Source organism: Silene latifolia, chromosome 4 (genome assembly GCF_048544455.1).
Source record: "Silene latifolia isolate original U9 population chromosome 4, ASM4854445v1, whole genome shotgun sequence".
Lineage (NCBI taxonomy): Eukaryota > Viridiplantae > Streptophyta > Magnoliopsida > Caryophyllales > Caryophyllaceae > Silene > Silene latifolia.
In genome coordinates, this window is record NC_133529.1 from 39,823,241 (window position 1) to 39,838,531 (window position 15,291).

The window sequence follows — 15,291 nt, forward strand, 5'->3', positions numbered from 1 at the left end:
TCCTCCATTCAACTCCACTCTACCTATTTCCATTTTCGACACTATTCATAAGTACACATTCAATTTCGATTTTCTCTTAATACATAAGTGAAAATATTTTCATGTGGAATCTTGTTTGATTCGTCTTTACGAGTACATTAAAAATATCTAACTCTTATAATTTTTCAAATATATAGCCAACGATATTTACCGCGTAAAATCCGCGTTGGCGAATGTGAAAAAGCAAAGTGATAGGGTGAAGTTGAATGGAGAAAGTACCATTGTTATGATATTACCCGGGCTTGAAATCTAGTACCAAACCAAAACTGAAACCGAAATCAAGGGCACCTACAAAAAGTCAAGCCCACACAAGGTCTCATTATCTCCATTCGCACGCCTGACGCCACTATCACTTCCTAGGGTTTTACCTTCTCTCTCCTCTCTGCAATCTCCCATGGCGGACGAAGCTCAATATGATACACACAAGCGCAAGTACGACGCCGACGCTTCTCCACCATTGCGCCGCCGTACCACCGGTTTCTCTGACGGACCTCCTCCGTCTCAACCGCCGCCTCAATACGGCAGCGTTCCACCTCCGGCGCCGGCGTTGGATGAATTTGCGGCGATTAAGCAGAACATTCAACAACTCGCTTCTCGCGCTCTTAATAACAGTAACATCATCCCTAACAGTAACAACAATGGCGATGCTAAGCGTTCCAAGTTCGACGATAATCCTCCTGCTTATACCTCTAATTACGACTCTTATTCAGGTTATTTCATTTTGATGCATTCCGTATTATTTTGTTTTGTACTTTGATGTTCGTGATTTATTGTTGTTCTTGATTATTGATTTAATTTTAGCGACTCGATTTGTGCCGTGTTTTTTTAGTAGAAGTAATTATGTTAGCGTTTTGTTTTGCAATATGATGTTCAACAAGTATAGGCTGGTTGATTGTAGTTTGAAACGAATTTATGCTGGATTTATACCTTTTATTCCTGGAGTTCCTGTCTTTTTTAATAGAAATAATTATGTTAGCCTTGTTTTTTAGAGGTGATTTTCGATAAGTTCATGCTGGTCGATTGTAGTTTGATACGGATTTATGCTGGATTTATACCTTTTCTCATTGTGTTTATGTCATTGTCTTTGTTTTTTATATGGCGTATAGTTTTGCCTAAAATATAGGTAGGTTATGCTGCTTGGTGTAAGCTCAGTCCAGGTTTAAGTGTTGTTCATGTTGAGTGATAAGAACTGCAAATCAAGCAAAATGTGTCAGGAAATAGTTCCATGGATTTATACCTATGCCTTACGAAGAAAATTTTGAAATCCTACATTTAATAAACTTTCCAAGGAGTGCCAAATTATAAGTGTAAATTTAGTCTGATTCTGTAAGTGATGAAGTTGAAATGAAGGATCTTAAACCCCTTTGTAGTTTTGATGCGAGGAGAAACTTTACTTCTCTAAGTAGATGTTGAGAGGATGTCTTGAAATTTTGAAACTATGATTCCGCATCAAAATAAGCTGAGTCAGCCACTCTCTGTGTTTGTTTGGATAGCAAATTAGGAAGGAAAGGAGGGGAGGGGGATAGGAGGAAAGGAAAGGGATGGGAGAGAAGGGGAGGGGGAATGGGATGTGGGTGTTTGGATACTATTTCTCTTCAAATCCTTCCTAATGATGGAGGGATTTTGGTTTGCCTTGGTGGAGTGAAAATATATCCCTCCAAATCACTCCCCCTTCATTTCCCTCCTACCCTAAATGTTACCCGAAGGGTGCTACATCTTGTATAATGATTTAGACATTTCAAGGTACTGATCTTCTTGTATATGGATGATTGTCATGTCCACTGCAGATCAGAAGCCTCTACCCTCAGGCAATCAGTTTGGAAGCACTCCATCTGTTCCAGCTTCACATGGGTACTCTGGTTCTGGTAGCAAGAGAATTGAAATACCTAATGGCAGGGTTGGTGTGATAATTGGGAAAGGCGGGGAAACCATCAAATACCTTCAAAATCAGTCTGGAGCAAAAATTCAGATCACGAGAGATTCAGAGCATGACCCATATTCGCTTAATAGGGCAGTTGATTTAATGGGTTCTGAAGATCAGATTGCCAAGGCTGAGCAACTTATCCATGAAGTTATTGCTGAGGTATTTGCGTATGTTTCATAGATGCCTTTGAGGTTTTACATTGTTGGCCAAGAACTCTTCAATTTAGTTGTGTTTCTCACGACGGGGGTATATTTTAGGCTGAAGCTGGAGGCCCAGGTTCTGTTTCAAGGAAGATGCCTCCGGCACCAGGGTCTGAACAGTTTGTTATGAAGGTGGCTAGCAACAAGGTAATACAGTGCTATTGTAGTAATGATGCCGAAGATAGATTGATTTCTGTGTTTGAATGTTACATGATATATAAATCTTTTCAGGTTGGTTTGGTGATTGGGAAAGGAGGCGAGACCATAAAAAACATACAGTCTCGGTCGGGAGCAAAAGTTCAGGTTGGCTTTCTATCTGGTTTGATTAATACTTTTAGCCTCAGAATTCAACTTGATTGTACAATGAACTATTTGACTTTTTGGCTGTTGCTTTATTAACAAATTATGTTCTGAAACATGATTGTGGTGCTGGTCATTATGCAGTGTTCTTGTTCGTAGTGTAAATTTGTTTCCTCTATTTCTTTTTACAAAATACCAAGTCCTACCAACCACCATACTTAATTAGTGCATACTATTATGCAGGTGATACCTTTGCATCCTCCTCCTGGTGATATGTCCATGGAAAGGACAGTGCAGATTGATGGTACAAGTGAGCAAATTGAGGCTGCTAAACAAATGGTCTATGAAGTGACCGAGGTATGCGCTTATGTTTTGCTATGCTAGGGAGTTCAGTAAATTACTTTTGTGGAAGTTTCAATTATCTTATATTCAACCATGTCCTTGTTTATATTCACTCACATTAGTTGTTTGATATGTGTTTGTCTTGCCTTTTGTAAATACGCTGTGAGATCTTCTTTTCTACATTTATTTATCCATGATTTGGGTTCTAAAATACTGGAGCTCTATGTGCTCTGACTGGAGCTATACTATCTCAGGGTGATGTTCTAGGAAAAAAATTTGAATTTTTGATGCCATGTTTAGAATAGGCTGTAAAATGATTTACTTGGCTATGTTGTAGTCTTTGTGTATTTAAACATCTGGAGAGGTTCTTGAAAGATGTCAAGAGTAATACTCCCTGTATCCCAATAGGTTGTTTAAACATCCCAAAATACATGAGCAGACTCTGAGAGAAGTGTAAACAACAATGGAATGAAGAGGGTGATGCTTACGCTACAGTGTGGTGTTTTATTTTTCACATCTGAATATCTCTAAAATTTGTCAATTGCGTCTTTATGCTCATCCCTGATAAAAGAACAAGTGCATATGTTTGTTTGCGCAATCTACTCTTTGTTGTGTTTGTTGTCCTGATGCATTGGTTTTGCCTTACATATTGCACAGCAAAAATGTCAAAAAGCAGTGTATTAACAATCACTTGCTCCTTTTCCTGTAAATTACTTCGTAATTGAACTGTCTTTTATATCTTCCAATCTTATTCATGTTCTCTTTGCCATTCCAGCTTCTGTAAGCAATAGTTCGTCTTAATTAGATTATCCTATGCTACGAGGGAGAACTATCTTTGGTGGCAATTCTACAATATGTTTGCTGGCGGTTTACTTATAAATAAACTTGATTAGTGAATACTTTGACCTTTCTAGATTGTATTCACCTTAACATCCTGGATTGTTGTCTGGTTGGTAATGGCTGTGTTATTGGGCTCTACTTTGAATATGGGCTTCGTCTTTTATCCCTCCTTTTCAGCCAATGGATTGTCCTTTTCTTTTCCCATTCTTATGTTAGGCCGCGTTGCTTATCACCCACTATTGTGGATGTCTCAATTTCTGTTTCTATTTACCAGAAGTGTGTGTGCAATTGTGTATATATTTCATTGTTACTCATCATATTCTTCACCTTGATCGTAAGTGGATATTTTTAGAGATGAATTATGTTAATATCTGTTAAGAGCATTTGATAGCCTTAGCATGATATTTTTTGGATTAATCTTTGGTCAATTATCTATGAAACTTGCAGTACAGATATTTATTGGGCTATAATGTCAAGTAATCGAAGTACATGTTAACGACCTCGTAAATGATTGGTTTGGTAGAAGACTTTTAAGTTATAAGAGTGAAAGAAGTATAGTAAGTCTTTCTGAGCAGACATTATTTGTCATTGTTTAGCTATGCCCCCAAGCACTTGTATTTGGTGTATATATAATGTTGAGACAGATTGCCGCAAATTCATTTTGGCATTTTGTTTCGATGATATCTTGGAGAGGTGCGTGAGAAACATGGTTGTCAGGGAAGCCATTTCAATTCTGTAAGTAGCATTTTTAGCATTGTGTTGATTTATTTGTAATACTCCAGACAATTTATGGATACTCTTTTTTACCCTTATTTCTGCCAGCAACACCTGCAAGTTCGTTCTATATATACTCCGCAATATATATCTTCCTCTATTAGTTCCTTTGCTAGTATTCTGTAGCTTGTTTGTATTGCTTTGTACCCTTTCACTTTTAATAGGAAGAGGTTGGGCAACTGCTGGAGTAATTCAATACCTCAAACAAACCAGTACGGTATGTAGGCGTCTGAATCTCTCTCAGTATGCATTATGAATCCCTGTGTAGGTAACTAAGTATATATATATATATAGCATAGTGTTTGCTCTATCTTGCCTTGTGTCATCTGTCTTTTTTTTGGGGTTATATAATGCTATATGTTGGCATTTGGCCTTACCAACTGTGTTCCTCTATATATATATTGCTTTTATCTATACTGTGTTATTTCTCCTGGGGGTCAATCTCGATGCATCCTTGTCTTGCCATTCCCTTCACATGATGGCACCAAATGTTAGATGCGACTTAGGTTCATGTTATTAGAGTATATATATTTTCTGCAGAATCGCAATAGAAATTCAGGAATGGGTGGAGGATATTCTCAGCAAGGTTACCAAGCCCAACCACAAACAAATTGGGCTCCTCAACCTCCCCAAGCCCAACAACCTGGTGGGTATGGATACACGCAGCAACCTGTAGCTGCATCTCAGTATGGTCAACAGCCGTACTCGGGTTATCCTCCTCAAACGACTTCTGGTGGATATCCCCAAAATTGGGATCCGTCAGGTGCTCCTCACACTCAGCAGGCTCCACAAAGTGGTGGGTATGACTATTATGGGCAGCAGCAGCAGCCACCTAGTGGCCTCCCAGCTGACAATTCTGGTTACAGCTACAATCAACCGCCGACATCTGGAGCTTATAATCAACAAGGATACTCCCATGAGTACAGTTATGTGTCTAATCCTGGGTACGGCAATCCCACAAATGCCCCATCCCAAGGTGAGACGGCTCAAGTTCCTCCTTCCTATAGTACTCAAGGTGAGACGGGTCAAGTTCCTCCTGTATCTCAGACTAGTCAGCAAGGGTACACGGGTCAGCCGGGTCCAAGCCCTGCTTACCCGACATATGGTACTAATCAGCCCGGCTATGGAATACCTCCGGCATCTCAACCTGGGTATGCGGCTCCATCTTTTGGGCCGGGAGGGTACGGGTCTGGTTATGGACCGCCCCAGGGTCAGAGTACTCAACCAGCCAATCCCCCACCGTATGGTCAGCAGCCTCAACAATCCCCTTCTCAAACAGGATATCCTCAGCTTGGGGCCGGGCAGCCTGGGTACCCACCTGCACAAGCACCTGCCCAACCAGTGTACAGTCAGCCTGATGCTGGAGCCCCTCGGCCAACAACTCTGCCGGGTTCTTATCCACCACCTCATGGGGCTCCGCCTGTGACCCCACCAAGTTATGCCCAGCAGCAAACTGGATACTATGGAAGTGGTTATTACCAACCGCCTTCATATCCAGCTGAAGGTAACGGGTCTGCTGCCACTGCTGCAGCCACCCCTTCGCCTGCTTCTCAGCCAGCCGGAGCACCTAAAACGTCGCCATAGAATCTGTTTTTTTTTTTGTCAAGTTGATTCTTGTTCCTGTTTTCAAGGCGTTATGTTAGAATTTGTAATTTTGTATACGTTTTCTATACCCTTGGGTTATTTGAGTTTATTGTTAGAATGGTTTAATATTTTTCGTACCATGACTATGGACTCTCTTATAGCCATTTTCTCCAATTGAGCCTTTACTACACCTTGAGAAGGTTTCATGCCTAAAATGTTAGAGCAGTTTTCATGTTTGGCTGATGGGTCTCGTCTACTGGCAGACTCTTCATCTGAAAGCCAGTAACTTGTTTCATCCCATCTCTCTTGATATATAAGTGAGCTCTTTATATACCGGAGTATATGAGCCAAGGGTAGAGTTATAAACAGGTATGTTGTGATGGAGCAACAAAAGACGTTCCTCAATTTGTAAGATTGGACCGTTTTTTCTACAAGTATTTCCTTGCTATGTACTCCATCTGCGTTGGAGCATTCTTATGCGTTTTGATCATTCATAAATACGGTGCAAAAGGTTCATTGCGACGTGCAATAATTTTATATGGTCAGGTCTTCGCATAGTGGTTTTTGACTTTTCAGTGATCGAGCGTACCAATACTTGTCGCAAATTCTTTTTTTTTTTTGAGGAAAAGATGCCTGAAGGCATTACTTTATTAACGATTGATCAAACAAAACAGCAGCGTTAGCCGTTGAAGGCAAAACAGAGGACCAAACAAACCTACCAACTACTCTAGGAACTAAATGTGCTAAAGCGTGAGTAACACAATTGTTAAGACGATTCGTATGCGACCATCTAACTGACTGAAAATGAGAAACTAAAACAAAAATATCATCAACAATATTAAAAAAAGACACTCCGGCCTTGCTTTCGCGAACGCAGAGCCTCGATCACGATTAGGCTATCACTTTCCACTTCCACCTTTGTCATTCCTCTCCGAGCAGCTTCCTCCAAACCATCGAGAACGGCCATAACTTCTGCTTCATACACCTTCCAATTCTCTTCTCGTATGACGGACAGTCCCCAAAGCACCTCCCCTCGCCCATCTCGACACACAACCCCCGTTCCAACACCCTCCCCCTCCTTTACTCCCGCATCCACGTTAATCTTCGCATAACCATCTCCCGCCACCGTCCATCCCTCCACATTGTCCGAATCCCCTCCCTCACCCCTTCCCCGTCTCCTTCTTCCCACTGGTGTATGCACTTCATGGCCACCTCCTTCATGTACCACATCCCGCACCCTCCGTACAACTCCTTCTGGATCGACCCTAGCTTCGTCAAAAATCACCTTATTACGATGCTCCCAAATAGCCCAGCATCCAACCATAAAAGTGCTGCACTCCATAGGACTCAACTCCGTCCACACCTGCTCCACCCATGCCCGAATATCCCCTCCATCATTACCCGTACCATCCGTTAAATTGACTCTTCCCATACCCATTTTGCCACCCCACACCCCCGAAATAAGTGAAGACTCGACTCGTCTGGGATGAACAAAAAGGACAAAAAGAATACTCACCTCCTATCCGGGCTGCAATGTTTGCTCTCGTTGCCAGTGCTTCACTACACATTTGCCAAAAGAAGAGTTTTACGCGGGGCCAGACCGAAACTTTCCACATCCGATTCCAAAGCCATTTTCCTCGTTCCCAGTCAGACGAACTCGCCATATCACCCACATCCCTAGCCAGCATTTTATAAGCACTCCGGACAGTATATAATCCATCCCGTTCCCTTCCCCAATACCAAATATCTCTCTGCCTATTCGGGCTCACCCGTAAATTCATGACACGGTCACATTCAAATGGTAAGAGCAGCTGAGCGATCCTCTCCGCATCCAAGCCCCTCCCATCCTCGCGCATAAGCTCACTAACACGCATCTCCTCATTCCCCGGCAAGCATGGTGAGATAACTCGGCCCGTCTGTGTATTCGGTAGCCAGGCATGTCCCCAGATCAACATTTCCTGCCCATCTCCAATCCTCCTTCGAAGTCCCTGCTCCATCACCGACCTTGCCTCAAGAATACTTCGCCAAGTATAGCTGGGATTGTGTCCCATCGTAGCCATCATAAAATCGCCCTCGGGGTAGTATCGAGCCTTCATCAACCGTGACCATAAACTGCCCGAATTCGTAATTAAGCGCCATGCCTGCTTACCCAATAATGCGAGATTGAATAGCCTGAAGTCCCTAAAACCGATACCTCCATCAACCTTGGGTTTTACCATTTTATTCCAAGCTACCCAGAAAATTCCCTTCTTGTTTTCATCGTGCCCCCACCAAAATCGTGACACAATCGATCGTAACTCTTCGCAAAAATTAGCGGGAATCTTAAAAACACTCATCACATAGGTAGGGAGTGAATTGGCCACAACCTTTATGAGGACCTCCTTACCAGCCCTAGACAAAATTTTCCCGCGCCATCCTTGAAGTCTTTTGCAAAGTTTATCTCGAATGATGTCAGTGATTACTTTCTTCGACCGCCCTATCACAGTGGGTAACCCAAGATATCTCGCCTGCTCCTCAATCACACTAACCCCAAGTCTCTCCGCAACACTATCCCTTCGGCCATCAGAGACACCCTTACTAAAAGAAACAGTCGTCTTGTCTAAGCTCACCAATTGACCAGACGCCGTTTCATATCTCCGCAAAATACCGTTCACTGCCTCCGCTTCCTCAACCGTTGCTCGAACAAAAAAGATGCTATCATCCGCAAAAAGAAGGTGTGAGATGGCCGGTGCTGTGGGTGAAACACGTATCCCATGTATGGTATTATTCTCAACAGCCCGTCGCATCATGTTAGACAAAGCTTCAGCACAAAGGAGGAATAAGTATGGTGAAAGCGGGTCACCCTGTCGCAAGCCTCTACTTGGCCGAAAATCCCGAGATGGTCCACCATTAATGAGGACCGAAAACGTGACAGATGACACACAATCCATAACCCGATTCACCCATGTCCCATCGAACCCCATAGTCATCAGTACACCGTGTAAGAAGCACCACTCGACCCCATCATACGCTTTAGCTATATCAAGTTTGATCGCCATGTACCCTTCCGAGTTTCTATTATTCTTCATATGATGAAAAACTTCAAACGCAATCAAGATATTATCAGATATAAGACGGCCCGGCGTAAACGCACTTTGATTTTCCGAAATAATATCTCCGAAGAATAATTTCAATCGGTTGGCTAAAACCTTTGACACAAGCTTGTATACAACATTACACAAGCTAATCGGTCTAAAATCTCGTATTTTGTCCGACGCTTTCTTCTTCGGAATTAACACGATGTATGTCTTATTTATCTGCTCTGGGGACACCTCACCTCGCAAAATGCCGAGTACAGTAGCCACCACACGCTGTCCAACCACATGCCAGTAAGTTTGGTAAAAAAAGACCATTCATCCCATCTGGTCCCGGAGCCTTCAATGGGACTTGTCGCAAATTCTTGTATGCCCGTTAGTTGTTAAACATAACAAGAAAAGAGGAGGGGACACTTGTGATTATTGTTATTCATTGACAATCCTCTGATGCTTATGAAAGATCAAAGTAACCATAGAAAATACTCACAATGGAAAGATAAACAAGTGAATGAGAAACCCAAAGTAGAATAGGTAAATAAATGACCGGAATTAAGAGACTGTTATGTTGTGGAATCATTAATTCTTAATTTCTTATATACTAGAGATTATTGTTTACTTTGATTTTTCAGTAAAATACACGGAGTACTTTGGTTTGTTGCGTAGGAGTAATAAAATGGTTTCATATACGATTAGCAAAATTTTACTCTAAAAACATAATTGTGAATGTGAAATCGGTATTGTTAAGGGACGTAAGATATGTTTGGCCATGTAAACTGATTAGTCAAAACTAAATGATTTCATTAAAATAAGGTCATAACTTGAAGCCAAAAGGTTCTTTACTTTAGCTCAAAATATAAACAAAGGGTTATTTGACATGAATAATTCAAATTATTGGTTATCTTCTCGTAATAGTCCGAACTTCAATTTAACTCAAAATAAACCACACTAATGCACTTCTCTTCTCAAACTGCACCCACTAACCGACTATCTGTTAGTCGGGTCACACCTTCAAAAAAAAAAAAGAACAAAATCATTAAAACAATAAAAATACTAAGAGCACCTCCAACCATGAGGAAAGCTCTACACGGAAAACCGAGGAAGAGAAATTGAGGAATAAAAGTAACTTTCAATCATGAGGATTATGGAGTGTGAAAAAGCGGATGAAAACACTCAGCGAGAAAGGAAGGAGTGTGATTGTTTGCAATTGTCAGAGACCCCACTAAAAATATGTCCATTTAATTTGTTTGCTGCACCAAAACGACATAGTTTCATTGCTAAGTATGTACCATTGATTTAATTGCCAATCAAATTTTATTTTTGCCTAAAGTCAATTTGTAATTAATTTTTTTTTTAAAAAATAATTACATCATAATTCCTATTTTTTTCCCTCTACAAATAGGTAGTAGTATTGACTTATATCCGCTCACTTTTCCTTCTCTTCTTTCTTTGATTTTTTTACTCTCTTAAATATCGTTTTTTAATAGACGTTTAAGAATTCGTAATTGTGGGGTAAATTAATCTCATTCTTATCTTTACCAAACACGGATATTCTCTTAATTTAAATAAAGATGGACATAGTACAATACAATAACTAAAATAAAATAATTGCATAACTAACATAAAGACAGACAAACACCAACGGCTCAATATCATAAAAATAAAACCAAATGCAAAGTTAACATAAAAATAAACATCTACGCTTCAATAATCCTCATCTGAAGAGGAGGCTGATGGCAATGTCTACATTCTCTCCCTCTCGTGTGCAAAATGGTCATCCTCTAAATATTTTGAGTATAACTCAATCAACTCAAATTTGGAGCGTTCCCCTTCACGGAGGTTGAATAATATTCGTCCCCCGTAACAGAGATCTCACAGCGCTCTCGATGTTAAAACGCTTTCAAGCTTAAATAGAAACTCCATCGCCTCTTGTTTTAAAGCTTCCCAACGACCTAATTTGAAGATACAATGATCCCGAGTTATATTTTGCATGTGAGCATAACCAGAGTTAAGTAACTCATTTGGAGTATTCCCACCAATAATTTGGATGAGCATAGTACAATTAGGGGTTTGGCTGAGTTTTTCCAATATGACACTTTCTCGAGGACTATTTTTAAGCGAACAAATAATTGTTAAGTTTCTATTATAACATTATTAATTGAATTTTGTACAACTATGATTTTCTGGATATTGAGAGAGTTGAAATCAGATTGTTGTGTATATGAAGCATGAATAATAAGTATTATAGTATTGTTGTATTTATAGAATAATTTTTCTTTTTAAGTCGTTGGATTGATATCTCACTTGTTTGATTTTAGTCGTTGAATAAGATTGCGGATAAGATTGGATAATAACAATTGGATAAATGAAATCTCAGTTGATCGATCATGCTTGGTCTATATAGATTACGGATAAGATTGGATAAATTTGGATAAACGAGATCCTAGTTGTTTGATCATGGTTGGGTCCATCCAGATTACGGATACGATTGAATAATATCGATTGGATAAATAAAATCTCATTTGTTTGATCATGGTTGATCTATCTAGATTACAGATAAGATTGGATAAATTTGGATAAATGAGATCCTAGTTGTTTGATCATAGTTGGGTTTAATCCAAATTACGGATAAGATTGAATTATATCGATTGGATAAATGAAATCTCAGTTGTTTGATCATGGTTGGTCTATCTAGATTACAATAAGATTGGATAATATTGGATAAATGATATCCCAGTTGTTAGATCATGGTTGGTCTAACTAAATTACAATTCCTAGTTTTTTCTCTATAAATAAGTAACAATATTGACTCAGCTGGTTGTGGTAAGAGATTCAGGTTTAATGAAGGTGGATTTTCTTACACCAAATAGTGGAGACAATGAAGAAGGTATGGGTAGCCAATTCCCTCAAGGTATAAAGGCAGCTAAAAAAACAAAGGAAAAATAAAAGTAGGCGAGGTTGCCTATTTGGCTGAAAGCATTGACATTTGGTGAAAACAAGTCTGACGATGCGGAATTGTAATGGGAGAAAATAAAATATCAAAATAAAAAGATGGAGATGAGGGCTGCGTAAATAGCTCTCGCCAATAAGAAGATCAAACGGGATGAAAGGTTGGACAAATGGAATGCATATCAATCTTTACAATCAAGGAATGATTTAACTTCGGCGGAAGAACAATGGAAATTATCACTGTTCCAAGACTTGCAAAACAACTAGATTAATATTTTCCATTTTCAAGTATTGTATTATCTTGTCAGAGTGTTATCTTTTCATTTCGAGAGTGTTGTCTTTTCGTTTCAAGAGTGTTATCTTCATGTATTTAATTTATAAATGTAATATATTGGTGTGGTTTTTTAAAATATTGTATTAATGTAGCCTTGTAAAATAATGTTTAATGATATGCCAGTTGTTTACTCATGGCTTGTTCTATCCAGATTACGGATAAGATTGGATAATATTGATTGGATAAATGAAATCCCAGTTGTTTGCTCATGGTTGGTTCTATCTAGATTACAGATAAGATTGGATAATATCGATTGGATAAATGAAATCTCTTGTCTATATATAGATATATACTTATTCTCTTAGTTGTATTATCCATCACACTCATCTTCCTTCTTTTTCACCTCAAACGGATTTTTTATTTGAATTCTCATCATATTCTTCCTCTAGTGATGACAATAATGAAAATGAAATAATAGAAGAAGCTATTGTTCCCGTTATATTTCAAGTACCTCGAATAATCAATTGTAGTCATCGAAGACGTCCTTATCAAAGAAGGTACATTGAGAGGAATCGTGTAACTGGTCACGAGAACCTCTACAATGACTACTTCTCTCCTAATCCTACCTATCCTCCAAACTTGTTCCGGCGTATATTTCGAATGTATCAACACGTATTCCTTCGCCTAGTGAAAGCAGCGGAAGCCTATGAAACATTTTTTGCTCCAGGTCCTAACGGAAGTGGTAGAGTGCCAATAACATCTTTGCAGAAGTGCACTGCAGCTTTACGCATGTTAGCGTATCGAAAAGGAGCAGATAGAACAGATGAGTATTGCCGGCTTGGTGAATCAACAACATTTGTTGCATTAGAAAAATTTACTGAAGCTGTTATCGATGCATTTGGAGCAGAGTACTTACGATCACCTAATGCAAATGACCTCCAAAGGCTTCTACAAATCGGTGCTCACCGAGGGTTCCCTGGAATGATGGGAAGTATTGATTGCATGCATTGGCAATAGAATAACTACCCGGTTGGTTGGAGGGGGATGTATCAAGGCCGAAGTGGTAGAGCTATTGTCATTCTTGAAGCCGTTGCCTCACAAGACCTTTGGATATGACATTCTTCTTTTGGGATTCCAGGGTTTTGTAATGACTTGACTGTACTCCATCGCTTTCCTATTTTTGATGATATGATGAATGTGAGAGCACCTCGTGTTAACTATATGGTTAATGAAAAACATTATAACACAAGGTATTATCTAACCGATGGGATCTATCCACAGTGGACGACCTTCATACAATCAATTCCACTCCCAGAAACACCCAAGGATAGATTATTTGCAGAGCGTCAAGAAGCGGCTCGTAAAGATGTTGAGCGGGCGTTCGGCGTACTACAAGCTAGATTTGCAGTCATTCGTAAACCAGCACTTACTTGGAGCGAGCAACTGATGCGCAAAATTTTAAAATGTTGCGTCATAATACATAATATGGTAGTGGAAGATGAAAGAGATACGTATGCTAACTACTCCGACCCTACTGAGTTCGACAATTATGGGAATGAGGAAGGTCATCTTAATGTTGAAGATCCCGAGTATGAAGTTGGATATATAGCTCCTATAACTGCGTACATTCAAAACAGAAATCGTATAAGAAATGCAAGGGCACATCAAGTCCTAAGAGCAGATCTAATTGAAAATATTTGGCAAAAATTTGGTGACCTCAACTAATGTTGTATTATTTTCTTTTTCAACGGTCTTTTAATTTATTGTATTTTCTTTATTGTTTTATATTTTCTTGTATTTAATTTATCTATGTAATATTTGATGTTTTTTTTTAAATATTGTATTAATGTAACCTTGTAAAATATTGTTTTAAATGTTATCTCTTTTATGTTTTAGAAATTATCTTGGAAAATATCTTTAAAAAAACATCTTACCTTTTTCTATAATAAAACCGAAGTCGGTAAATTATCGAGTTGTAAACCCGAACAATTACGAAAATAGATTTTTAATGTAAAAAATGCGTGGGGTATTTTAAAGTAAGAGAGATAAATGATGAAAGAGAGTGGTGAGGAATAAGTGTAAATTATTGTTGGAAGAGTGTTTTGTTTGTAAATTGAAAAGTTGAGGAATAATGAGGTGGATGAGTAAGAAGTGATAAGAGAGAGTGAGATGAGGAAGAGTATTGAGCATGGTTGGAGATGATCTAACTTCATGTTTTTCAACCACTTATCTCCTTAAAAAAGAATACCACATATACTTGAATTTGCCAGAATACAACACCATTAATTGGAATGCTAATTATAATCTCATTAACAAGTGTGTCCTCTTTTGGACATTAATGGCTTGCTAATGCTTCCTTCTCCAGAGTCCAGACTCCTTTTCTCTCTAATGCCGAATTTTTCCAGCATGCCTCCTTGCTCCCTCTTCTGAAAGTAAATTCATGAAAAGCATTTTACTTTTTGTAAATCAGAGACTTATTCTGACCATATTTAGGGTTGTGGATTCACACCCAATTTATGCTCTAATTTTAGGGATTTTTTAGAATCTGGGTATTAATATTGTAGGTTTAAAGAATTGAAATTGGGTGTTTTGTGGATAGTAGAGAAGTCATTGTTTGTTTTTATAACAACCCATCCCAATCACAGCGCCGTTCTCGGATTATTGTTTGTGAAAAATGCAATTGTCAATCCGATTCCGTAAAATGTATTGATTGTAATTTCCTTTGTCCTAATTGTAATTAGTTAGGAATAATTCCTCCACGCCCACCTTTCACAAGACGAGATATTAGTCTAGTTGTTCGTCTTCGATTGAGTTGTTCACAATTTGGTCATTTTTCTCGGGTATTCCGGTACGTGTATCAGATAATTCTACCAACATTCTATGTATTGTTAGAGGATTGCAGGCGGTCGTGGATAGGCTTGTTGGGTGAATGTTAATAGAGTGAGGGTGGTGTAAATGGTTGATGAAGGTTGAAGGTTATTTGAGGGTACTTGA

The 15,291-nt window shown here is 39.2% G+C and overlaps 3 protein-coding genes across 3 annotated transcripts; 2 read left to right on the forward strand and 1 right to left on the reverse strand.

Annotated features, from left to right (window-relative positions):
• The first annotated feature begins 297 nt into the window (after positions 1 to 297).
• LOC141653451 (uncharacterized) lies at positions 298 to 6,177 on the forward strand. Its single transcript, XM_074461220.1, has 6 exons — positions 298 to 749; positions 1,827 to 2,122; positions 2,221 to 2,310; positions 2,395 to 2,466; positions 2,707 to 2,820; positions 4,960 to 6,177. Exons 1-6 carry the CDS (start codon positions 434 to 436, stop codon positions 6,001 to 6,003), a joined length of 1,932 nt encoding a protein of 643 aa, XP_074317321.1. The 5' UTR covers positions 298 to 433; the 3' UTR covers positions 6,004 to 6,177.
• A 468-nt stretch (positions 6,178 to 6,645) lies between these two features.
• On the reverse strand, positions 6,646 to 9,395 carry LOC141651412 (uncharacterized). The gene is made up of 3 exons (XM_074459127.1): positions 7,618 to 9,395; positions 6,907 to 7,484; positions 6,646 to 6,815 (listed from the first exon to the last, which is right to left on the reverse strand). Exons 1-3 carry the CDS (start codon positions 9,393 to 9,395, stop codon positions 6,646 to 6,648), a joined length of 2,526 nt encoding a protein of 841 aa, XP_074315228.1.
• Positions 9,396 to 10,209: 814 nt separating this feature from the next.
• On the forward strand, positions 10,210 to 14,022 carry LOC141651413 (uncharacterized). The gene is made up of 4 exons (XM_074459128.1): positions 10,210 to 10,355; positions 12,509 to 12,568; positions 12,747 to 13,288; positions 13,436 to 14,022. The coding sequence occupies exons 1-4, from the start codon at positions 10,210 to 10,212 to the stop codon at positions 14,020 to 14,022; spliced, it is 1,335 nt and encodes a 444-aa protein (XP_074315229.1).
• Positions 14,023 to 15,291: the final 1,269 nt, after the last annotated feature.

Excerpts from the sequence above, each read along its gene's own strand:
- LOC141653451 (XM_074461220.1), top strand. The coding sequence starts at position 434 with ATGGCGGACGAAGCTCAATATGATACACACAAGCGCAAGTACGACGCC. Across the intron at positions 750-1,826 it reads TAATTACGACTCTTATTCAG|ATCAGAAGCCTCTACCCTCA; the intron begins GTTATTTCATTT and ends TGTCCACTGCAG. Across the intron at positions 2,123-2,220 it reads TCCATGAAGTTATTGCTGAG|GCTGAAGCTGGAGGCCCAGG; the intron begins GTATTTGCGTAT and ends GGTATATTTTAG.
- LOC141651412 (XM_074459127.1), bottom strand. The coding sequence starts at position 9,395 with ATGGTCTTTTTTTACCAAACTTACTGGCATGTGGTTGGACAGCGTGTG. Across the intron at positions 7,485-7,617 it reads AAATGGCTTTGGAATCGGAT|ACGAGTCGAGTCTTCACTTA; the intron begins GTGGAAAGTTTC and ends TGTTCATCCCAG. Across the intron at positions 6,816-6,906 it reads GACAAAGGTGGAAGTGGAAA|TTTCTCATTTTCAGTCAGTT; the intron begins GTGATAGCCTAA and ends TTTTTGTTTTAG.
- LOC141651413 (XM_074459128.1), top strand. The coding sequence starts at position 10,210 with ATGAGGATTATGGAGTGTGAAAAAGCGGATGAAAACACTCAGCGAGAA. Across the intron at positions 12,569-12,746 it reads ATCCCAGTTGTTTGCTCATG|TGATGACAATAATGAAAATG; the intron begins GTTGGTTCTATC and ends TTCTTCCTCTAG. Across the intron at positions 13,289-13,435 it reads GTTCCCTGGAATGATGGGAA|GGTTTTGTAATGACTTGACT; the intron begins GTATTGATTGCA and ends TTGGGATTCCAG.